This window comes from Esox lucius, chromosome 6 (genome assembly GCF_011004845.1).
Source record: "Esox lucius isolate fEsoLuc1 chromosome 6, fEsoLuc1.pri, whole genome shotgun sequence".
In the NCBI taxonomy this organism is placed as follows: domain Eukaryota; kingdom Metazoa; phylum Chordata; class Actinopteri; order Esociformes; family Esocidae; genus Esox; species Esox lucius.
In genome coordinates, this window is record NC_047574.1 from 6,489,292 (window position 1) to 6,514,680 (window position 25,389).

The window sequence follows — 25,389 nt, forward strand, 5'->3', positions numbered from 1 at the left end:
CTCCTAATATGAAACTGAATTTTTGGTTTGTTCTACATTTCTCCCTAAACACTTAACCCAACCATAGGCCACTCCCATCCAATAAAATGTCATAAAATGTTACAAAGAACAAATGTCAGTACACTTGTGCAGTTTTTTTCCTCACATGAAGTGAATGTATTTTAGTGCAACATAAAATTCTTCAAGATTGATTAATCAAACAAATACACAAAGAAATACTGTCAAAGTTCCAAAATACAGTCAGGGCAGAATAAAGTAGCATTAAACGCCTTCACCTACACACTCGCTCTTAAATAAATAGTTTCACCATCCAACTTTTTAAAGGATTTTGCAGATGGCTTGAAATAATAAGGAATAAGCAATCAAGAAAAATAGATTTTCTTTTACTTTATAGACACACACACACACACACACACACACACACACACACACACACACACACACACACACACACACACACACACACACACACACACACACACACACACACACACACACACACACACACACACACACACACACACACACACACACACACACACACACACACACACACACACACACACACACACACACACACACACACACACACAGGGATCATATGTATCCCTAATAACGCTCTTTTAGCTTTAAGCAAATTCCATCAGCCATAACAATTCTCTAAATAGAAGGATTTAATGAGTGCAGCTTTCTTAAATATAACTATAGTCTCCTAAATATACTGGTACTAGTTCACTTTCAAAATGGCATCCTATTCCCGAAAGAGTAAACAACTCTGGACCTCAAGCAGTATCCTATATAATGAACAGGGTGCCATTTCAGGTGAATTCCTCGGGACCAGGGAGATGACATGGCAAACACTTCCAATAACAAAATGAATATGATATAAAGGCAGGGAAAGCTGGGAAAGACTTTGGAAAACAACTGTAAAACAATGTTCTGTTGTAGGTAGATGTCTGTAACAGTGGAACCTCAGAGAAGATCCCGGTCGTTGACTTTGATGCTGGTATATTTTCTTTCTTCCTGTTAGTGTACATAATGTATAGAAACACGTGCATTATTGAAGGTAAAGATTTACACTTTTTTTGGGAGGAGGAGGAAAATCCAAATATTCTGAAGATGATCAACATTTCACCAGCCATAGTTCTTCATCTGAAATAAAGAAAGGTAGCAACTATTTTTCAGCAGTGTTTGGAGGACAATCTTGTCAGTTGAGGTACTTCCACGTTAACATCGCAGAGGCCTGTTCCCCAAATCGTTTAGGGAGATTCTAGAATGTTCCATGTTCTTTTAGAACCTCAGTTCAGTGCTTCTGAGGTGGTGGAGTGGATGACCTCTGATCTCTCCGTCTGGCCCCCTAGTCCCTGTTTGGTGAACTGCTTTTGACCAGAGCCGGGGGGGGGTTAGGACACGTCCTCTTGAGATGTCGGAACAGAGGAACATTGCTTCTCTCTGAGATGAGGAGGCACACCGTCTTCCGAGTCCTAGGCTCCGCCTTGTCCTCCGCGAGCCGCGATGCCGACCGCGTCCTTGTCTCCTCCAACATCCCCTCCCGTGTCTGCCACGTGTCCCACCCTCCTCGCTTCACTCGTCTTCGTCCTCCTCCTCCTCCTCCTCGCCGTCGGAGAGTGAGGCGCAGGGGCGTATCTGCCGGTATCCGTCCAGCCACTTCTCCACCATCTGGGTGACCAAGGGGTGGTTGCGTCGGCGGGAGGACTTCTGCATGGCGGCCAGCATGCCTCCCTCTGTAACACAGCAGTCCAGCCACTCCCTCAGCAATTTCTCCTGCTGCTCCTCGTTTCCCATCTGGGGGTGGAGAACAGGTAGAGAGAAGGGACAAATAATGGATGGCGAGAAAATGCATTACTGTCACTGTTGAACAGCTCAGGAGGCCAACCAGTTTAACCCCACTAGGTCCACCAGTTTACTACATCCTAAAACTCAAAGCGCCACAAACGATGACTCATACCTCTTGCGCGGACAGGAAGTGTACATGTAGCAGTTTCCTCTCGCTGTCCACCAGGGGCAGGAAGGTGACGGTGACGTCATCGTCAGTGTTGAGGTTGGCGCCCGCGCCACGATTGTCGTAACCGTCATTCTCCATGGCCACCAGGGCGGAAAAGTGTCCCCGTGTGTAACCCAGAGCAATGGGACTCTTCCAGCAGAAACTCTGTTCCCAAAGCAGAGGAAGATACACCCCTGGAGACAGACAACCACATAACATTACAGCAGGGATAGATACAAACATTACAGCAGGGATAGATACAAACATTACAGCAGGGATAGATACAAACATTACAGCAGGGATAGATACAAACAGGGATAGATACAAACATTACAGCAGGGATAGATACAAACAGGGATAGATACAAACATTACAGCAGGGATAGATACAAACATTACAGCAGGGATAGATACAAACATTACAGCAGGGATAGATACAAACAGGGATAGATACAAACATTACTGCAGGGATAGATACAAACATTACTGCAGGGATAGATACAAACATTACTGCAGGGATAGATACAAACATTACTGCAGGGATAGATACAAACATTACTGCAGGGATAGATACAAACATTACTGCAGGGATTGATACACTCCAGAGACCAACCAAGTTGACATGTACCAATCTGACAGACCGACAGCTACTCAGCTATTCAAGCAGCCATTGACATTAACTCCAGAGGATCTGACTTTTTGCATGTCTGTACGACTACTGGGATTATTTTGAAATGCTAAGCTACAATAATGCCAAATTAAAATCCCCTCCTGAGGAGCAGGCACTTTTTGGGGAAGGCTACCACACATCACACCAGCCGTCGCTGAAATATCCCCAACAAAAGCCTGTCATTACAACCTCTCTCTCTTTTTGTTTAAACCAGCAGCCTGAAAATAAGGGATGTGTTTGAGCAGCCCATCCTGTAACTATGAACACACAGGCAGACAAAGACATCTGGGGAGGTCAGACCAACTGCAACAACACCACAGAGGCATCACGCAGCCTCTGCCACGACAAAAGCCTGAAGCCACACGACACCAGAGCTCCCTTTTCAGGAACAGATCCTTTCAGGACTCAAATTACACTGCGAGGGACGAGTGGACGCTGGCTCCGGCGCTGAGCACCATCCGTGTCTCCGACCGCGCGGTAGAGTCAGCAGATCCTGGCCCTGGGGGCAGTGTGGAGGGCCATTGTGTGGAGAAGCAGCTGTGCAGCTGTGTACTGTAGGCTGGTCTACTGGTTTGCCCCCACCACCACCACCAAGTGCTTCTGATGGTATCTGGTGCTTTTCTGCATATGAAAGGACTAGATTTGTGTTGCCCAACACATTCATGCTACCTAGCAACCACATCCTGGGGCACCCTTCTTACACGCTCATTTATGGAAGCGTGATGGATAGTCTGTTTTTGTGAAGTGTCAAGGTGATGTTAAAATTCAAAAAAATGGCCTACTCCATGATGATGATGTTTGTGTGCGTGTCTGTGTGCGTGCGTGCGTCTACAAACATCAGCAGGCACACTAGCAGGGTTGCTCATGGACATGCGAGTTGCAGCTAAAACCAAAGCACTAAGCATGGTGTTAATAAGGACAGAATCTGGCAGCACCTTTTCTACGTAGCTAACAGAACCATCGTGGAACCCCTTCGGGTCTTTACAATGCACAGCGTCCCATAATAATCACGGCACTGACAGAAAACATTACCGCCGTGGCAACTACTCACCTTGGAAACGGGTGTAGCCTAACGTTTCGCCACGAAAACTCTTGTAATACTTCACTCCATACACGATGATTGGTCTGCGGAGGATGTGGGCCAGGACGAAGATGTGGGTCTGCTCCAGGCTGGCCCCAGGCTGCCAGGGAAAAACAGACAGAAGGGGTGTCACAGGAAAGTTCAAAATGGCAAATGCTGTACTCTGTCCCATTGCCGAATTGTGTACAATCAAGCTATTTTGAAAACCAATATAAAACGCATGTGTGGGTTTCCATGTTGCATGGTCTCAAATCAAAGATCCCAGAAATAAAAGGTTATTTTCCTCAAATGCCGTCCAATCCCCATGCCGCCGCATCCCCATGCCGCCGCATCCCCATGCCGCCGCATCCCCATGCCGCAGCATCCCCATGCCGCAGCATCCCCATGCCGCAGCATCCCCATGCCGCAGCATCCCCATGCCGCAGCATCCCCATGCCGCAGCATCTATCCGCCTGCAATAAAATTAGCTACAGTCGCATGTTGCATTTACATTTCTGTTAAGTGCATCTAATCACGTCCTCTCCGGTTGGTCAGTGGGTGTGTGGGGGCCGCGTTACCTGGCTTGCCAGTGACAGGATGAAGGCCCAGTCCTCCTGCCACTGCTCCTCTCTGAGGGAGAAATGCAGGCCAAAACTCTGGCTATACCAGGATTCCCACTCCTTCCAGCGTGTGTAGAACCTGGGACAAGGAACATTATCTCAATTGGCCTGCCAGGGACCAAATACACCACTTCTATTGACACGCCTTGTTTTTTTATTGTGTGTGTGTGTGTGTGTGTGTGTGTGTGTGAGTCATTTAGCCAGGTAGATCAGGGACAATCACACGAACCAGTAGTAGTAGTGAGTTCACACTCCTACAGTAACTAACAGCAGTGCAGGAAGGAAGAGAATAAACAAATAAACATTAAAATGTCGGTGATTTCACAGTGCTCTTATCCACAGCAATGTCAGTGGGAGCAGCACTGGAGCAATAACAGTACGACCGTCAAAACCAGAGTCAAAACCATAATATAATCACTTCATACAGCACCCTACAGTATTACTGACCCACATGGAAAAGATGAGCAAAAGAAAAAGGCCATGAATAAATCTCATTGTTGTTCATCAGACTGATCTTACATTCAAAGAGAGAAAAATCTCATTTAGGTTTAAAAAAATAATAATCTGAACGAAACAACACAATACAAACACACAATTAATGGGAGAACACGTCACGCTCAGCGGCAAACACTTCTGTCCCAGCGGGCACTGAAGGAACTAACAGACAGACCCAGAGGCTGTAACAGCAGCGCATATGACACACTCGTTTCTGAGTGGCCCTGCTGTCTGCAGGTGGGGTCTCTCACCAGTGGGAGCAGTCGTGCAGGCTGTCGTGCAGGGCCTTTCGGAGAACTGAGTCCTTGTCATAGATGCCCCAGGTGGCCTGCAGAACAGAGTCCAGAAGACAGTCTCCTTGGGTGCGGTTCCAGAGAGCGTACAGCCGGCTGTCCAACCTCGTACCCAGCTCCAGAGACCAGTTAATGATGGTGGACTCCTCCTCCAGCTCTGGACACAGAAAACACACACGCTTTCAGACAAAGGTTAGACGACAACTAGATCACTCTTCCAGGCTAGGACCACGCGGAGGAACTAGTCACCTCTCCCACATAACCCAATTACAGCCGAAATGGGTCATAAGACACCTCCAAGACCAGGCGTGAGCGCGCACACGCACACTCAGGCAGACAGAGAGTAATTGTGTAAGTGTGGGGGAGAGAAATGAGACCGCTCCAATAGCCTAATTAGAGGGAGTGACAGCGAGGCAGAGGAGAGGGCGGTGAGAGGAGACGCTACTGCAGCTCCGTCAAGTCTGATACTTGTGGTATTTCTACGACTGGGATGTCGTATAGGAGGACTGGGATGTCGTTTAGGAGGACTGGGATGTCGTATAGGAGGACTGGGATGTCGTATAGGAGGACTGGGATGTCGTATAGGAGGACTGGGATGTCGTATAGGAGGACTGGGATGTCGTATAGGAGGACTGGGATGTCGTATAGGAGGACTGGGATGTCGTATAGGAGGACTGGGATGTCGTTTAGGAGGACTGGGATGTCGTTTAGGAGGACTGGGATGTCGTTTAGGAGGACTGGGATGTCGTTTAGGAGGACTGGGATGTCGTTTAGGAGGACTGGGATGTCGTTTAGGAGGACTGGGATGTCGTTTAGGAGGACTGGGATGTCGTTTAGGAGGACTGGGATGTCGTTTAGGAGGACTGGGATGTCGTTTAGGAGGACTGGGATGTCGTTTAGGAGGACTGGGATGTCGTTTAGGAGGACTGGGATGTCGTTTAGGAGGACTGGGATGTCGTTTAGGAGGACTGGGATGTCGTATAGGAGGACTGGGATGTCGTTTAGGAGGACTGGGATGTCGTTTAGGAGGACTGGGATGTCGTTTAGGAGGACTGGGATGTCGTATAGGAGGACTGGGATGTCGTATAGGAGGACTGGGATGTCGTTTAGGAGGACTGGGATGTCGTTTAGGAGGACTGGGATGTCGTATAGGAGGACTGGGATGTCGTTTAGGAGGACTGGGATGTCGTTTAGGAGGACTGGGATGTCGTTTAGGAGGACTGGGATGTCGTATAGGAGGACTGGGATGTCGTATAGGAGGACTGGGATGTCGTATAGGAGGACTGGGATGTCGTTTAGGAGGACTGGGATGTCGTTTAGGAGGACTGGGATGTCGACGGGCATTCCGGGCGCTGTTCTGTGGGACCTTCACCTTTCTGGACGTCTCGATCTAACACCTCATCAAACAGCTTCTCCTGGACCGCAGGGGGCAAATCTTCTATGTCTTTGAAAAACAAGAGAGAAGCAAGACAATTAGGCTATTACACATTTACAACATCAGCTTGAAGTACCAAGTACCCAGGTCACGTTTTCCAATTCTGTCTGCCTAAAAGAAAAAAAAACACCAGAGTTAAAACAGTGAATACACTGAAAAACAATGTTTTTAATGACATTCCAGACAAAACACACACACACACACCCTCACACTCATGCGCTAGCTATTCTCTCGGTCAATAGTGAATGCACTGACTGTCTAGCTGAGAGAGACAAATGTCCTTTTGAGGTAGGACTTGCTGTATTTTTCCCTGAAAAGGAATGGTGAAATGTTTACATGGTTAAATTTTTATGGACACATTTACAGAAATTTTTATCCCGTATTTGACAGCACACTCATTTTACACAGACAGGAATTCAGAAGTGGGAGAGGATTATTACAGTCAAAGTTCAAGTAACAAGCCAGCTTGACTGCAATGTGGATGCATTCTTGTATTATAAATGAGCAGTTCAACTTCTCAAAACATTTGGTGTTGATTATCAACTTTTGGAGCCAGGCCAGCTAGGTAGCAATGCTCCAGTTAGGGACAAAAAGCTAACTATTGAAGAACAAGCCACACCAAAACATTTCAATCACAATGACATACCAAGTCAGGAGATGATATGGACCAAGACTCCCCTAAAGTGTCTGGCTCACCTAAACTAACAAAACATCAGAAAAGCACCCAGAAATAGCTTCACAAAATGATCAAAAAGTAAGACCTACTGACCTACAGGCTGACCTGGTTACCAGAGAGGACAGGTCATAACCTCTGCTCCTAGGGAGATGAAGGCACCGTGCTCTTCCTATCACACTGAGACTAATACCTAAGCCTTCTTTCCCAGAATTATCCATCACAACAATGAACTTGAAATATTAAAGCACTAAGACAAAATCAAACATTTACTGGGTTGAAGAGGAAATTGTGTGACAGCCAGCCAATGTCTCATTCACAGCATCAACCTAGCTGGACTGAGAGTTCCCTGCCTTCCTCACCTTGCCAACTCTGGGATTTGATCCAGCAACCTTTCAGTTACTGGTCAGACCCCCTAACGACTAGACAATCTGCTGCTACTTACACGTACATTTGGACTTCCTGACTTACCTAACCCTATCAGTGAGGTCCTATGAACAGAGGGGGAAAGGGGGAGGGACCTGGGGGGAGACAAAGCAAGGCCAGGAGACAGAAAGCTCTCAATGTAGCTGCCCAAAGGCCAGTTCAGCCTGCACTGAATGACTTGGCGTCACAGACGACAGTGAAATGATCTGCTGAACCCTGAATAATCCTCCATTTCACCCTGGCAGGCTGCAGAAGGACAGATTACAGCCCGGCACTGAACAGTAAAACAGAGTGGGACATCCCATCACACCAGACTACGGACAACCCATCACACCAGACTACGGACAACCCATCACACCAGACTACGGACAACCCATCACACCAGACTACGGACAACCCATCACACCAGACTACGGACAACCCATCACACCAGACTACGGACAACCCATCACACCAGACTACGGACAACCCATCACACCAGACTACGGACAACCCATCACACCAGACTACAGACAACCCATCACACCAGACTACAGACAACCCATCACACCAGACTACAGACAACCCATCACACCAGACTACGGACAACCCATCACACCAGACTACGGACAACCCATCACACCAGACTACAGACAATTTGACAATGTTATTTGTTTTTGTCATTTCATTGCATTTCACATGCATAAACTGATTCCAATAATTAAGAAACAATCAATACCAGCAATATTGACTGTCAATACCAGCAATATTGACTGTCAATACCAGCAATATTGACATAACTCGGTTTGACAAAAACGTCCTTGTTGTCAAAGCAAACACCTTGACATTGTGGGTATTCTGGGACAGGCTACACGTCCTTACATATGAAAATTAAAGAGGTTCTGGAGCCCTTCACTAAAGCCTTAATATCTGGGTACAGATTGAGGCAACAGATTGAGGCTTGTGTTGGAAAACTACATCTAAATAAAATTCCCCTGAAGAAGCTCAGGCGTTCTAACCCAAACACATGCTGGACATATTCTACAAGTAACTGATCAAGAGTCATTCAACATCTCTCCACAGTATGGGAGCCTGTCAGTGACAAATAGGACGGTAAAATAGTGGCTAGCGAATAGCTATAATTCTCAGATCACTTTACTTAGAAAACTAGGAATGACAACAACTGTACTTGTCTTTAGCCAAAGGGCTATCTGGACAAGATGAGCAGTGCCTCATGCTCCTTCATCCTCTGTAGTGATCTATAGAGATCCTCATTATAACCATGTTGAACAGACAGAAAAACGTAATGTGCAAAACATTTATTTTTTCCTATTAGCACTGATTTAACATCTATGTCGGTTTAAGTCATTTCATGAGAGGAGCTCAAAGGACATCTCCATTTTGTTTAAACCTAATGGACAATACCATGCATCTATTCTTGTTTGATAAACAGTGGTCATTGGTGTGGACAGTTACCTGCAGGCAGTGTGAAGGTGACCAGGTCGGACAGGAAGTAACAGTTGAAATCTCCTTTGCGTTGGTGCAGAGATGCGGCGATCTCCCGACGGATCTGTTCTGTCAGCTCACCACACACCATGGCGGGAATACACTTGGCTGCCTGCTGGGACACCTAGACAGAAGACCGAGGGAAGGGAGGACGTCAAGCTCCTGGTGGCCGCCTGTACTACGACCAACGCTATCTTGCAGCTGACTAGCTATACAACAACACGCCCAATTTTGCTAGAACTGTTGAGTACAGCTGTTAAGCAAAAATATCAAATAGTTCATCAAATAAACCGGTATTTTGTAGGCTGTGTCAAAACTTGAACACATGTAGCTAACTTTCAGACGTCTTTCTAAGGCACTTCTGACTAACGTACATTGTACAACAGCTGGAGACAGTAATATAAGTTATATTAATATAATATAAACACACTGAAACAAATATAAGATAAACATTTGTTTCGATTGCTCTAGTCTGTATTCAGCATTGATGGTTAGATACAACCTATCTATCCCGTGCATGGTTTTAGACACACCCTTCTAATTATAATATGACACTAGCAAAATGGGAAATAGATAAAATAACTGTTCTAAATAGTAAAAGTGAGGCGAAAAGAGTGACAAATAAAAAAAGTTAATTTATTTGGTTGGCTTAGAGTAGGCAAAGGAAACTGAACACTTATATTTCACTATCCTTTTAAATAATTTACTCATCACATAACCTTTTACTGACTTTTGTCATTCCTGGGATTCCATAGTTTTCCTTTCATTACTGTGTTAAACAGTGTTGGTTTCACATCTGTGTCCTGTGCTTTGCTCTGCAACAATATTTATATATTCAAACTTGGGCTGGTTGGTCTACCTAGACTAAACTACCTAGACATGTAAACTCCAACATGATCTCCTGGAATACATTGATAGCTGACATAAACTGTTCAATTGGACTTCAAAATGCAAACCTGTATAAAGCAAGAATAGACCTGACAGATGTGTTGTATAATCATGCTTTCTTTATCTGTTAGTGCATCTTTAATAAACAGTGATTATAAACAAATTGACCTACAGTGATGCAGTTTTCATTCCCCAAGAGCAGAAGTTAAATAACAAAACTGTGACCTGATTAGGAAGACTGTGGTGCCTTCACAGTCAATGTAAAACCTTTCTACATCACATGAATTTTGTCACACAACACATTTCCAGAGATAAAACTGGTTAGGTTACCAGAACCCAGGAAAAAGGTTTTGCTACATCCAACATTTAGAGATTATGTACAAGTAACTATTTATTCCCACTCCCTTATCAGCACAGCTCTTTAGCAGAACAGCCCATGCAGAAGAGACAATTTGATTGACATTTGGTTAAAAAAAAAAATATATAAATGTATCTTATCAGGTTGAGTATGTTTTGTTGAAATAACATCAAAACTGCAGAGTCAAACCCAGTTTCGGTCCAGTTGGACTGTGCAATTGTTGTGTTCCCCAAATCTTAAAAAAACTAAAAAAACAACAGAGGTGAAGAAGTGGAATCGTTTTGACGCGCCTGAAAACACCAGTCAGATTATGGTAAACTCCCAGCCCAGGTAAACAGAGGTGTAATCTAGAACACAGGTCCAGATTACAGACGGGCGCATACCGGTCTCTCCACAACACAATAAATAGATTGTACGTGAGAAATAATCCCCCCTAAATTAACGCAACGACAACAAGTGTGGCGTCGTCATGTGCTGTCATTGGAGGCGTGGCCGCCTCTTCTCCATGCCGGGCATCAGCCAATGGCATGCCACCTGGGTTCAAATACTACTTTAAATCTTTCGATGAGGTTCAGGCGTAGCAGGCAGCCTAGCGCTTATTGCCTCTGACCAGTAACAAAGAGGTTACTAGAGTGCGCGTTCCGTCCCTCAACAAGGTGGTTAAACTTAACTGCTCCCAGGTCAAAGCTGTAAATCTCAGTCAGTTTAGCTGGCAAAACAAGGACGAAAAGTTAAATATAAAAGACACTTCTGGCATTTGCCTTCAGCCTACTTGCAGTGTCATGTGGGCAAGGTCTGCAGCCTGCCCTCTTTCCATTGATATTGTTGCCCCAGACCAACTCAGCTAAACAGACATAAAGGGTCACCAATATATCAGAAGCACATTTGAACCCAGGTCTGGCTGAATGCCATCGGTTCCCTTCAGCGGAGATGCATCACGCAGGCTTCACCAGGGACCTGCTTTTAGCGTAATCCCAGATCTAATCCTGAAAGCACACATCCACTGCAATTAGATTAATGCCATGGTTACAGGCTACATTGTCCTGAGCCGGCAATTATATGTATATATTCAGTGTGTGTTGTGGTTTCCACGAGATTCTATAGTCAACAGGGCAGATTCCACAGCCACGAAGACAGCATAAGGGAGTTGGGGGCACATACTCTGGTCTCTTAAAAACTGGGCGTAAGGCTTCTTGGAGTAGTTAAAGTAGGGGTTGAGGTTAGGTTTAAAACATATTTTTAAGACAAACAGAATGGTTTATTAGCCTGTAGCTAGAGAAGCTACTGAGGAGCACAGATCGTGCCTCCGAATGCCTGGAGTGTTTCTTCTGCATTTCCTCGAGGACCAATGCTGTTCTCGTGCGACTTAAAATAGTCTCGCCCTGGTACATTTACATTTTGTACTTCAATAATTTAGCATCCACTCTTATCAAGAGCCACACGACCCTGACAGCTCCATTGTCCTTAACTGGAGACTTAACTCTGAAAACTTAAGGACTTAATGAAAAAATTACTCACAAGAACCCCACATCCACAAAATAATACATCAAAAAATAACAATAAAGTATTACCCTAGCGCCAACATATATTTTTTTTCCTCAATCACCTACACGCACCAATTCAGCATACTTTCCTGAGGCCTAAACTCACCATTCACCTTTTCTGCTGACAAGACATTTTAGAACGACGGGAGAGACAGGATATGAATGGGCTTTGTGCGTTAGACTAAATCCTCTTAGTCCATATCCATGGCTTCCTTACTTCCACATAGGGGATGGTATTACTGGATATTATAATATTATATGGGCACTGCTGTGTATTTCCCATCTGGCCCACATAGTCCAGTCAGCAGCACGGAGCTGAAAGCTGTGAGAACCGTCTACCCAGACCGTACGGGTGGATATAAACGAGTCCGATTACACGTGACTTTTGCTGAATACATTTTGCGCCAAGCCGTTTGTTGAGTGATAACACTCATAGAACGGACACACACACACACAACCCTTGGTCCACCTGACCCCAACCCGAGGGGGTCAGCCTTGGCCTTTAAGGATCACCATGGATACAAGAATAGTCATGTCACTACTCCGTCCCAAGGTGTCTGGCTTTCGAGTATTTGTAAAAAATGGTTTACAGAAAATGTTAAAAAAAGTAATAAATATGGTTTGGTCAAGTCCAATGCACATCTCGCCAAGCCATTCTGCATCTCATCTCACTGCTTGTCCCACCAGGAAGTACTGTGTTTCATCTGAACGTACGCGCCCGGAGAAGGGCACCACGCTCCGACAGACCCAGACACCACCAGGAAGACAATCACTACCCATAACTGACCCAGACACCGCCAGAAAGACAATCACTACCCATAACTGACCCAGACACCGCCAGAAAGACAATCACTACCCATAACTGACCCAGACACCGCCAGAAAGACAATCACTACCCATAACTGACCCAGACACCGCCAGAAAGACAATCACTACCCATAACTGACCCAGACACCGCCAGAAAGACAATCACTACCCATAACTGACCCAGACACCGCCAGAAAGACAATCACTACCCATAACTGACCCAGACACCGCCAGAAAGACAATCACTACCCATAACTGACCCAGACACCGCCAGAAAGACAATCACTACCCATAACTGACCCAGACACCGCCAGAAAGACAATCACTACCCATAACTGACCCAGACACCGTCAGAAAGACAATCACTACCCATAACTGACCCAGACACCGCCAGAAAGACAATCACTACCCATAACTGACCCAGACACCGCCAGAAAGACAATCACTACCCATAACTGACCCAGACACCGCCAGAAAGACAATCACTACCCATAACTGACCCAGACACCGCCAGAAAGACAATCACTACCCATAACTGACCCAGACACCGCCAGAAAGACAATCACTACCCATAACTGACCCAGACACCGTCAGAAAGCTGGAACCCGAGTTTAAACTCCAAGCCACAAGAGCCAAACTGCAAGGCAGTTCTCTCAATTCATTCCTTACCTCAGAGGACAAGTGCGTGTGCGTGCGTGGGGGGAATACCTCAGTAAGGAGGATGGCCAGCATGTCCTGTCTCTGGAAGCGGATGGCCAGGTGGACCAAGGTGAAGCCATCGTCGAAGGCCGAGGGTCGGTCCAGGAGACGGACTTCGTCTGACGTCATCTGGCGGGCGATGTCCCCACCGGAGGACTTGTAGGCTTCCACCGCCGCCATGTCGCCTTCGACCACACCTGGAGAAGGGGACGGGATTCAATTCAAACCGTACTGCCGTCAAAGGGGACATTTATCTGACAGCCAGAGGTGGGTGACTGAACTCTATTAACAAGTTAAATAACACGATCCGATTATAGAACCACACTGGAAACCATTTTTAATTTTTTACTTCCTAAAAAATGATTTTGCTTGATTTGACTATGTTCGCTTGTTCTTAATACTTGTTGAACATGAAAATAACTTTAGACCGATAAACTAAACAAGGTGGCTAACTGACGGCATAACAGCAGCTAACTGGACACACATTTGTATGCTACCTGAATGGACAGACGGGGTCCAAACTGGACCAACCACAAAGGCTTCCATAAAGGGGAATTACTGTATGTTACAAAAAAAAAGAAACAGAACGTAGCCACACATCAAAGACCTAAGAGACCTGAAGTCATATTGGAATGCGGATTGCACTGGGGGGGGGGGGGGGGGGTCATGATGAATACTCAAACCGTAAACACACTGAGACATTGTTTGCATTGCATAAGGGAACACGTGCATGCGCACACGTGCACACATCGCCCTCATCCCTTTGACACACACAAACATGGTTCCTCCCTCTGGCTGTCATTCTTCATTAGGGCAGAAATTCGTAGGAAGGAAAGAAATGACACCGGGCAGTGAACAAGCACCGCTGTCAGGTTGGCCTCTGTGAACCAGTGTAGCTAACTGGCCTACATGCTTTAGCTACAGCCCAGATAACGTCTAAGGTGTCTCCTCTCCGCGGCCAGACAGCCCTACTACGGACTTGTTCAGAGACACTGAGACCTGTTTATTTAACACAAAACCACTCTCCAGACGAGAACAACAACAGTTTCACCCTGAAGCTTTATTAAATACACATCCACTCGAAGGACGGTGCAGACGCAACGCCTGGAAGCCCAGTGAAGGTCGGTGCCGTCTACAATGACTTTGTTACCGTGGAGTCAGGGAACTGACCAGCACGGACGAGACATTCCCTGACCGCAGAAGGGCGACCGCGTATCCCGGTCCTCTTGGCGGTTTCAGGCCGGGTATTTGTGCAAGCCCTTTGTGACAACTGCTGATACAAAGCAGGCTTCATAAACCTTGCTTGAGGGATCCATCAATCGATCGATCAGAGAACTGCCGGGTTGCCAGACTCTCGGCAGGAATGCATAAACAAGACAGAAACACAACTAGCCGGACAAGTAAGGCACCAAGTCATGTATGGATACAAAGGGACAAATGGCGGGTGGAAGCTTACACCCACTGTACATCGTACTGATCCATTGTGCCCCCTGGAAATGCGCCCGAATGGCATGGCATGTTGTCGAACTAAAACCTCCACGCTCCCATGGGCGGGGCCAGTGTTTGACAGCCCTGAAGGGGTCTGCATCATAAACCCTGATACCACTACAGACGGATACAGGGCCTCCCCCACTCCACATGGCATGCCCGTCACGTGCCGCTACAGCAGCAGTCTCTGAATGGATTAAAGGCCTGGTGCGGAAGTGGCTCCGGGGAAATGTCCCTTGCTGGCTAAAACGCGAGTTGTTACTGACAAGCTGTCGTGTTCGTTAAAGGACCTACAACCTCCGCCATCGCACAGATCATAACCCGTACTGTTTCAATTAACAAACGGCCACCTAAAGGGCACTCTATTCACACATTTAGCGGCACTCTATTCACACATTTAGCGGCACTCTATTCACACATTTAGCGGCACTCTTTAGTGCACTACATAGAGAATAGGATAGAATTTTGAAGTCAGTCTACAAATAAACATTGATTTATTTTGTGTGTCGTTGTCATTTTCGGATTTTATTGACTGATTATTTTGTAGTTATGTGCTGCGACTGCCTTAAGCCACAGGAATCAGCCAACATTTATCTAGTGATGCTACTGATGCTTTTACATAGGCCCAGTTAAGCCCTAGCGGAGCCAATCAGAGTAGGAGAGTTAAACATTAGTGACAGCAGTCAAATATTTGGCTCCCCTTTCAACCCCACGTCAAATAAAGCACTACTGCGATTAAACCCCCTGGAGGCCGGGTAGAGGACAAAGCCAAACAAAGCGTGTCCTGTCACGACTTCATGCATGGCAATGGATCTCAAAACTCCACCCGACATTTCAGTAGAAATTATTTGTTGTAGCCCTGAACAAGCACACCGGATTCACCCAAAAGGTCCGATGACCAGGTGACATATTGGATCAGGTGGGCCATCACTTGAAGAGGTCAAATAAATGCAGCGGACAGGGGGTTTGAGAACCCCAGACATATGGACAGACCAAAGGGGAGGCGTCTCTCTTCTCAAGCCTCTCCACCACGGTGTTAGCACTCAACCAGCCCCCCCCACCCCCACCCCCCCTCCCATCCCCTTCTCAACGCACTTTGTTGTCCTGGCTAAAATTACATTTACATTGCAGCACATTCCTCCCGTCTCATCTTACTAATCCGATGTGACGCTCTGCAAACACACGGGCTGGGACAGATCAATAGCAGTTACTGAACTCCATAAATTACTTTCTCATTCTAGATTTGGGTAAGGAGGTGAAGGACATTGTCAAGGGAAAAAGCTTGTCACTCGCCTCAGCTTAAACAGGGTTCTTGACAAGAACCGGGGCTCATTTCTGCTATCCAGATAGGACTCAGGAAAACTCCTTTGTTTCAGTATAATAAATCAATTTTAATCCAACGCCATGTCAAATCCAATTCCCAAATAGGCTAAATGTATTTTGAGAACACTGCACTGCACAGCACTTTCAGACGCTCACTCAATAGGCGTGTGTAATGTTTAGATATGGACTTATTCTTTCTAACAGGAAGATTATGTAAAAGCTAGCTAACTGAAACAAAAGAACAATATCACACAAACACTATCTGCTTCCTTCTGCTGTGGAAATTTAAAACCGTGGGATCATCTGATCTGAGTTTTCATAACATCAGAACCAGTACTGAAACAACATCAAACACAAAATGCGGGGATGGGGGTGACCAAAATTAGACGGAGACCTGAAATGTGAGGAAGTACTCCCAGACTCGGCCAGCTCGTAAAGGCCTGGTTGGCTCCATCACTTCCTATATCTAGGATTACCTCATTCACAGTATGATTTGTCATAGTGCCGGAGATAAAGAAGAGTGCAAAACAGGAAGTCTCTGCACACTCAGGATCAATGCAACTACAACCCTGTTTCCAAACAAAGTTAAGACCCCCGAATTGACATAAAATGCTAATAAAATCAGAATGCAATGATATGCAAATTATTTACAGTCCTGCTCATAAGTTTGCATTCCCTGGCAGAAAATGTGACATTTTGGCATTGATATTGAAAATGCAAAACATGTATTTAAGGATAGTGATCATATGAAGCCATTTATTATCACACAGTGGTTTGGCTCCTTTTTGAATCATAATGATTACCCTTGAATACTTGGTCTTGTTACAGAGACACAAGGTGACACAAACACAGGTGAAAATGGCAATTAGTGTCTGTGTATACATAGTCAGTGAGTTTGGAGCTCATGTGGATGCACTGAGCAGGCTAGATACTGAGCCATGGGGAGCAGAAAAGAACTGTCAAAAGACCTGCGTAACGAGGTAATGGAACTTTATAAAGATGGAAATGGATATAAAAAAATATCCAAAGCCTTCCATATGCCAGTCAGTACTGTTCAATCACTTATTAAGAAGTGGAAAATTCAGGGATCTCTTGATACCAAGCCAAGGTTAGGGAGACCAAGAAAGATTTCACCCAAAATGGCCAGAATAATTGTTCGGGATACAAAGAAAAACCCACAGGTAACCTGGAAAAAGATGGTCTGGTTGTTTCAAAGATCACAATACGATTATACTTGAACATAAATAAGGTGCATGGTGAGTTGCCAGAAAGAAGCCTTTACTGCACCAATGCCACAAAACAGCCCAGTTACGATGTGCCCAACAGCACCTTGACACGCCTCACAGCTTTTGGCACACTGTAATTTGGAGTGACAAGACCAAAATAGAGCTTTAGGGTCACAACCATAAGCGGTATGTTGGGAGAGGGGCCAACAAGACCTGTAGTGAACAGAATACCATCCCCACTGTGAAGCATGGTGGTGGCTCACTGATGTTTTGGGCATGTTTGAGCTTTAAAGTCACAGGGAAACTTGTGAAAATTGATGGCAAGATGAATGCAGCATGTTATCAGAAAAAACTGGCAGACAATTTGCATTCATCTGCACGAAATCTGCGCATGGACTTTCCAGCATGACAATGACCCTAAGCACAAGGCCAAGTTGACCCTGCAGTGGTTACAGCAGAAACATTTGAAGGTTCTGGAGTGGCCATCACAGCCTCCTGACCTTAATATCATTGAGCCACTCTGGGGAGATCATGCGGTTCATGCAAGACGACCAAAGACTTTGCATGACCTGCAGGCATTTTGCCAAGACAAATGGGCAGCTATACCACCTACAATAATTTAATTGAAAATAGCAAAAACACAGCATATTAAATGTTGAAACTGAGAAATGCTATTGTTTTTGGAAAAACATGCCCGATGCCAGCAACGTGTTTTTCTTTAAATTCTACGCAGCGTTGCATTTCAGTTAGGCTGAGTTTCCAGCACCATAATCTCTGATGGAGGAACTAGTGTCTGCTGCCTAATGCTCATCTTTGTATCGTAGCATATTCATGCATGAGCGAGAGAACTTAGCAATCACAGCATCACCAAATAGCCTAGCCTGTCCCACAACAACAACTCCTCAAAAACTCCCTTGTGATACCTGGGGGCTAGGCCATTATTGGATCAACAAAAACAACAGAGCATCAGCTGGACAGGAAGGCCTGCTGTGGTGAGGGGTGTAAATGTATCCCATAGCAAGGCAGAAACCTGAGTCACTGTCAGCTGATAAAGCCCTAGTAATGTCCCAGCATGAAATAGTATTGGCATCTCAATAACACACACACCTTCCCAGACTGTGACAACTGCCGTGGACGGGAGACATCATCCTGAGGTGAGACAACGACCCGTGAGGTTGGGGGAGGGGTTATTACAGCCCTGCGTCCCAAAACGCCTCCTCAACATCACGGGTCGACAAGCAACACACGCTTCAGGAACAAACTCAGGGACACGAGGAGGAGAAAGGAGAGAGAGAGAGGAGACGAAAGAGAAGGGAGAGGAAAGGGGAGAGGTGATGGGGGGATTGAGAGAAGGGAGTAGAGGAGTGGAAAGGGGACTGAGGGCCGAGAGTAATCAGAGTGAAGGTTAAACTGTCAGAGCTCTCATCTGTTGTTTGTCCTTATGCCTTTTCTGCCTGCCTGGTGTTGCTCATGATATGTCAAAGCTATTTTTACTGCCTGCTTGCATGGGTGGGTGGACTGGGCAGCTGGGTGGCTGTTTGAACGGACTGAGAGACTGGGTGGATGATCGGGTAGCTGGATGGCTGTGTGAACTGGGGGACTGGGTGGGTGATTGGGTAGCTGGGTGGCTGTCTGGACTGAGGGGAAGGGTGGGTGACAGGCTGGGTGAGTGGAGGAGTAGCAGTAAGTAGGGCTGTCTGGTATCCAAATTTTTGTGTTGTCAACCAGTTCTTTCTCTATTGTTAAAACAATTACTTTAAAAAGTAAATTACTAGTAAACTACAAAATGTCAGCTAATAATAAAACAACAAACTTCAAGAGAAACTACTGCTACCACTGGCTTAAGTTACGTAGTGAGAAAGAACTAAACACACCAACATCTGTTTACAAAATGTCAGTACCGGCGACACTAAAGCCAAGCCTCTTTGGCCACACATAAAAAAAAAAAAAAAATCGATATATCTTTGAGGAATTGGTACAACTCTAATTGGTTAAACACTCAAACAACCTACGGCTCTGTATATTAACCCACAGACATCTACTAGTTAAAGAGAAGAGGTAGTTACTTGACATGAAACAAACATGTTGCTTTGCGAAAATGTTTGAAGCGCTCTTCCATTAATGGCTGAGTTTGAATCAACATTAATGGCAGATTTTAAGTTTGTGATTTTGTTGCCGTGCGTGCAGAGGCTGATATTCCACACCAAAACAAACTGCTGAAGTACTGCAGGCACCAGAGCGCGCTGCCAAAAATCACGAGCTCGCTCCAATAGGTCAACCTCCCTAGTAATGCGCTGGTTGACTTGTATCATGACCCGCAGTCCCACAGTTATATCCAAAGAACAGGCAGGTTTAGGACTTCGCAAGGCCAAAGTCCTTTTTTTTTTATCCAATAATCTATGACAACTAGAAAACTAGGCCATAGTATTCCTCTCAAAGTACGCTACATTTCAGCTGCCAACCCACGCCAGTCAATTAAAAGCATTTTCTATATTTTCGTAGTTTTGGTCAGGTCTGGGATTCCAAATTCTACTTCATCCATATAGTCTGATGTTTGCTAATGGCTTATTTGGAATGACTGGCCTGTGTGGGTGGAACAAAACAGCAGACCCGCACAACACCAATATATATAGTTTTTATTTGTAGCAGGGATATTAAAAACAGAATCACAATACAATTACATGGATACCACTGAATTTGAGGAAAAAAATCATCATAGACTAGTCACTAACTCAGCAGAAGTAGCTAGCTGGCCAGCTATCTAGGTAAATACTGTGTGCTGCAGTGCAAAGCTGCAACCTATGTAATTGACAGCCTGTTTCAGGGAGGTTAGTTGGCTTAGCTGAGGTTAGCTAGCTAGCAATGTTGGACAAATCAGATTTTGCACACTTTTCGCTTAGTTGACCCATTTTGTTCCTGTCGCAAATGTGACTGGATAAATAAATCACTTACTCTACTATAGAAATATATTTGTCACGCAGACCACTTATTAATGGCTTATTATGTGTATTAGCCATGAGAAAGAGAGAGCCAGTCTCCTACTCTGTCACACACGGATGTGACCAACCGGGAAAGCCTACCCAGAGCACTGCAGCGAAGGCCACCATTAGCCTTTCCACCGATTCCAGAGCGTCAAACAGTATTTCTCGTTTTGTTTTCTCAATATGTGGGTGGATATAACTGTGTTGCTCCCCTGGGGCTATCGTTCTCGGTCTCTCGCAGTCTCTCTCGCTCTCTGGATCCAGCGCCAAACGCCCTCTCCCCCTCTGTGTATACCAGCTGGTCCTTTCATTGCTAACCCTGCCAAGCTGCTGTTAATCTGTGCAAGCCCAAGGCAATACTTCCACTATCAGAGACAGAGACAATTTTGAAATGGCAGGGGTCACGCAAGCTTTCAAAAGTCTTCATTTTCAAGATACAGACCCTAAAATGAAAATACATGAGCTTTGATCGAACTGGCTTGTACCACATTTACTTTAGCAGGTGGTCTTATTCACAGCAACTTAAAGCAGTGAGTGCATACATTTCCTTGGTGTCCAACCATGGGAATTGAACCAACAACCCTGGCGTTGTAAGCACCACAGTCTAACATCTGAGACACAGGGACATTATACGTGGGTCCACCCTGATCTCTACCATGGAAGAAAAAGGGGCCACTGGACTGGGGGGCAATTTGTAAATATACCTTCTTAGGGAGTTTATCCTAGCCACTGAAATTCAACACTACTGTTGTTTGCTGCTTGGAGTTTAAGGCCCTATTTAAGCACCCCAGGCTGGAAACCCAGGAGCCAAGTGTGCTCACATTTTGGAGCAGTGACAAGGGAGAACGGACGCAAAGTTTGGAAGAAGCACATCAGCCGTCATTCCCCTGACTTCTTTGACTACCGTTACTCATTTAGCTTTGGAGAGCTCAAGTCTGCGTATTATCCTGTTCAGTAACAGGAATAGTCAAGAGCTCTATTTGTTTTATTGTTTAGTTCCGATTTCCTGTTTAACACGGTCCAGAAGGGAAAGATTAAGTTCTCCTTTTAACATACCATCCGTTTTGTTCCCTTGGTAAGATACTCATGTTTTCAGAAAATATTTTCTTTAAAATCAGTGCAGTATATATATATATTTTATTTTTATTTTTTTACTTCACACATCCCCTGTTCTCATTATTTTTCTGCTGTCACGATTCGTTATTTGTCAGTGACGGAATATCAAACCTGTTACGAGTGAATCGTTAACCTTCCAAGCGCTGTGGTTGAACACACTAAAACATTGCTACAACAGCCGCAAAATGTACCTATTTAACAAATTATCCTCAAAGACCTCTCCGTATTTTGCCCCATTCATCCATCCTGAATCCTAACGGAGCACACTGATCCTGGGAACTCAATGCTGGAGCAATTTCTTTGTAATAATCTACCCTGGATCTATGTCTAAGAAAACACTCCGAGTTCTGACTTTGTGGTTTTGTTCTGACACGCACTGTGAAGTGAAGTGTGGGACGACACACAGACATCATTGAATTTGCCCGAGGTTGACTACAATCAAGTCCCACAGACATAACAAGGATGATCAAAGGACACAGGATGCAACAGAGCTCAATTTGCAGACACTATTGAGTAGATTTGAGGTCAGGCGCTGGGCATGCAAATGTGCATCGCAACCATGAATGGGAAACCGCACTGACGTTATTTACATCGAAATGTCACGTCAATAACAATTTTTAAGGCTAATAGGCACAAAGTCCTTCATTGGGTTCAGACACAATTTGTGGCACGTTTCCTGTCAGAACAATTTGCCAATAATAATCATTTTATGTGATACCCTTTCAAACAGACCGATCACAAAACGTTTTTGTCTGCATTAACGTATCAAGTGACATTCCTTGACATTTAACTTCAACTCTGTTGCCCCAGTTGTCACGTAAACACACACGACCATTCAGCTACAATAGACGGGTCGAGATTCCTTGGCTGCTTTCGTTCCCTCACGTTCACCAGAGCCCCTGACGACATTAGGTTTAGACAGCTACACGCCACGCCATTTGTGGTGATTCCTTAAGATAATTATTTCAGACAACTATATAATGTTCATGACACAATGTACTCGATCAAGTCTTCAGGAAATGACGTGGGATTGCCAAATCACACAGTGCCGTAACTGAGCAACTGAACGACAAACTGATCGCGTACCCACCAAAGAGAATCACCAATTAACATATACCCTTTTGTATTACACCTTGCTTTTTTTGCTTTCATAGGTTAGAATACGCTGTCACACTTCCTTTTGTCTCCTAAACCAATGCAAGGTTGAGCACTTCAGCTGGGAGGTCACGTGACCAAAGTGGCTCTTTAAGTGTCAGTGACAATAGGACATTATAGTGCACTACCTTTGACCAGAACCCAGTTACTCATCAGGTGACCTCACTGGATGAAGGACAACATACGGGCAGTATGGTGCCGTTTGGGACTCCCCCATCTGGCTGCCCTGGCAGAGTATGACATCACAGAAGGCACTAAAAGGATTACAGTGCCAGTGTGTTGCCAGGGAGATGGAGAGATAGGAACAGTGCACTCTCACCACTGAATAGGGTTGAGCAACAATGACTAGCAGAACAATGGCTACAGTAAACTAGCACAGGAAACAATTAGCTTAGCCTTGCTCTCAAGTCTTCCTGATTAGCCTACTACATGTCAGATGATGTAATTTTAGGGGCAAACAGGGGTCAGAAATTGCACTTGGAACTTGAAGCAGTTAGGGGCCATGATTAAGAGGATGAAAACCGCAAAGCCTCATGGGCAAATAGTAATGGACTGATCAAGTGGTGACCACTCACCTGCACATGCATTGAGAAACAGCCAGTCTGTTTTCCTCATCCGGTTCTTAATCTGCTTCATCTTTTTGAAGTCGATTTTCTCCTGATGCTGCTCATCTCTGCTGCTCATCGCTCCCGCCGCCAACTCGATCCTCTGGAAGTCCATCTTTTCCTCGGCCTCTCTCTGGGAGGTAGCTGGAGATGTCCTCCCCTGTCCCAGTCCCCCACTACAGCTCCCCCCACTCCCTCTCCACCGAGCCCTATCTCTGTCCTGTTCATTAATTATGGAGGATATGGGAAAGGGAGCCTCATCAGACTGCCCGGCCAGTTCTATAGGAATAGCCTCCTGGCTTTTAGGTCGGGGCTGCGGGTGAGGGTGGTCACACACAACACAATTCCAGGTCTTGGGACAGTTCTGGTAAGTGCAGGCGGTGCAAGTCCAGTTCTGCCCGGTGCTACTGCTGCTGCCTCCTCCTCCGCCGCCGCCACGGGTGTTGAGTCGGTTCCGGTCGTTGTACTCCTCTGTGCACGGGTCCACGTGGGCGGGCGGGGCGGCCGTGGCTGGGCGGCGGCCTGCATTAGAGCGCGACGTTGGAGGGGACTCTGTCGGGCCGCGGGGGGTTCTCTGGTGGCGCTGGCACAAGCACTGGGTGCATCGGATCGCCCGGGGAAAGTTCAGGTAGGTGCATATCTGACAGGACCACTTGGAGCTAGTCTCGGCGGTGCTCGGGGGTTTGACCCGGGGCCTGGCGCTGGAGTCCGGACAGATGAGCAGACTTCCAACGCTGCCCTCTATGTTTGGGGGGTCCTGCCAGCCGCAGCCGGGCTCCAGGCTGAAACTACAGGGGCTGCTCTTGTATGGCTCCTCTGTGATGATGGGGCTGCTGGGGCGCTGTGCCCGGCACATGGTGCACTTGACTGCAGACGGCCAGTTCTCATAGGTGCAGTAGTCGCAGGCCCACTTCACTCCCACCTCAGTCATTATTTATCAGCTGGAAAGGAAAGACTGTTCTGCTCCCTTGGCCAAAGGATCAGGATAGCACTAGCTGTAGACAAAAATGCAGATAAAAAAAAAGCTCTTATGGGAAATTATTTGTATGCATAAAAAATGTATTGGGCAAAAATAAAAAAAAATGTTGAACAGACAAATACAAAATGTATAGTTTGTAATATGTAATTTATTGAACATACATTTATCTGAATTTCGTAACATAACGGATTAACATAACAGCAATTTCACGTTCCGTACCACCCCAAAGCAAGAAAATAATATATACCAAGTAATTGAGTTTCTTACGTAAACACTGCACTTTGCCCAGCAACTAAAACCCAAGCCAGCTAGCTAACATACGACTGTCATTTTACGTTTCGTTAGCTCGAAATGTTAGCTAGTTCGCAAACGTTTGCTCGCTTTTGTTATGAATGCACCACCTGTCTGTTTTTTATACGGACAGCCATTTTCTCCCACCTTCTGTATCTGTTAAATTTTCAAAGAACCCCCCCCCCCCCCCGACGTCCCGTTTTGGCAGCATGATTTGTATTGACACTCGTTAACTACCTAGCGACTGCTGCTAGGCGTTAGCTAGGTAGCATTGCCTGTTTGCTAGTCTTCCGTTAAAATTTGCTATTTGTCGTTCATTGAGTAAACATGTTGAACTACAATGAAGAACGTTGCCTGGTCTCTATCATGATTCAATTTGTCACTTTCGTTATCAACTGAAACTATGACGTTAGCTACCTCGCTAGTTGAATTAGCTCTCCCGTGTAGGCTAGCTACTTTTCCTCATTGGTCCTGAACCACAACAAACCAGAGACCGCTCGAGCTGACCAGTCCCTCTTCGTCGTTCTATCGAACCTTTCACGCTCCCCGCGTTCTTCCAGTTGATTGCGAACTGTTTTCTCTCTCACATGTTTTCCGTTCTTTGTCCACGATTAACTCAGTAAAAAGAACCGTGTTTGTACAGTATAAACCCCGTTCCGCTTCCCTCTTTATGTCATGTTGTTAATCCCCCGGACTCCATCGTACTGGTACTGGGGATGATCGACTCTTCACGAACGGATCTTTCGGGTGAAGGCTGGGAACTGAATC

At 45.7% G+C, this 25,389-nt stretch overlaps 2 protein-coding genes across 2 annotated transcripts; both read right to left on the reverse strand.

Annotated features, from left to right (window-relative positions):
- Nucleotides 1-525: 525 nt before the first annotated feature.
- Nucleotides 526-25,389, reverse strand: LOC105009375 (ubiquitin thioesterase ZRANB1). Its single transcript, XM_010868798.4, has 10 exons — nucleotides 25,039-25,389; nucleotides 23,322-24,346; nucleotides 13,467-13,654; nucleotides 9,132-9,285; nucleotides 6,515-6,586; nucleotides 5,101-5,299; nucleotides 4,313-4,433; nucleotides 3,726-3,855; nucleotides 1,970-2,199; nucleotides 526-1,806 (listed from the first exon to the last, which is right to left on the reverse strand). Exons 2-10 carry the CDS (start codon nucleotides 24,280-24,282, stop codon nucleotides 1,585-1,587), a joined length of 2,277 nt encoding a protein of 758 aa, XP_010867100.3. The 5' UTR covers nucleotides 24,283-24,346; nucleotides 25,039-25,389; the 3' UTR covers nucleotides 526-1,584.
- On the reverse strand, nucleotides 5,314-6,508 carry LOC117594584. The gene is made up of 2 exons (XM_034292789.1): nucleotides 5,677-6,508; nucleotides 5,314-5,634 (listed from the first exon to the last, which is right to left on the reverse strand). The coding sequence occupies exons 1-2, from the start codon at nucleotides 6,484-6,486 to the stop codon at nucleotides 5,584-5,586; spliced, it is 861 nt and encodes a 286-aa protein (XP_034148680.1). The 5' UTR covers nucleotides 6,487-6,508; the 3' UTR covers nucleotides 5,314-5,583.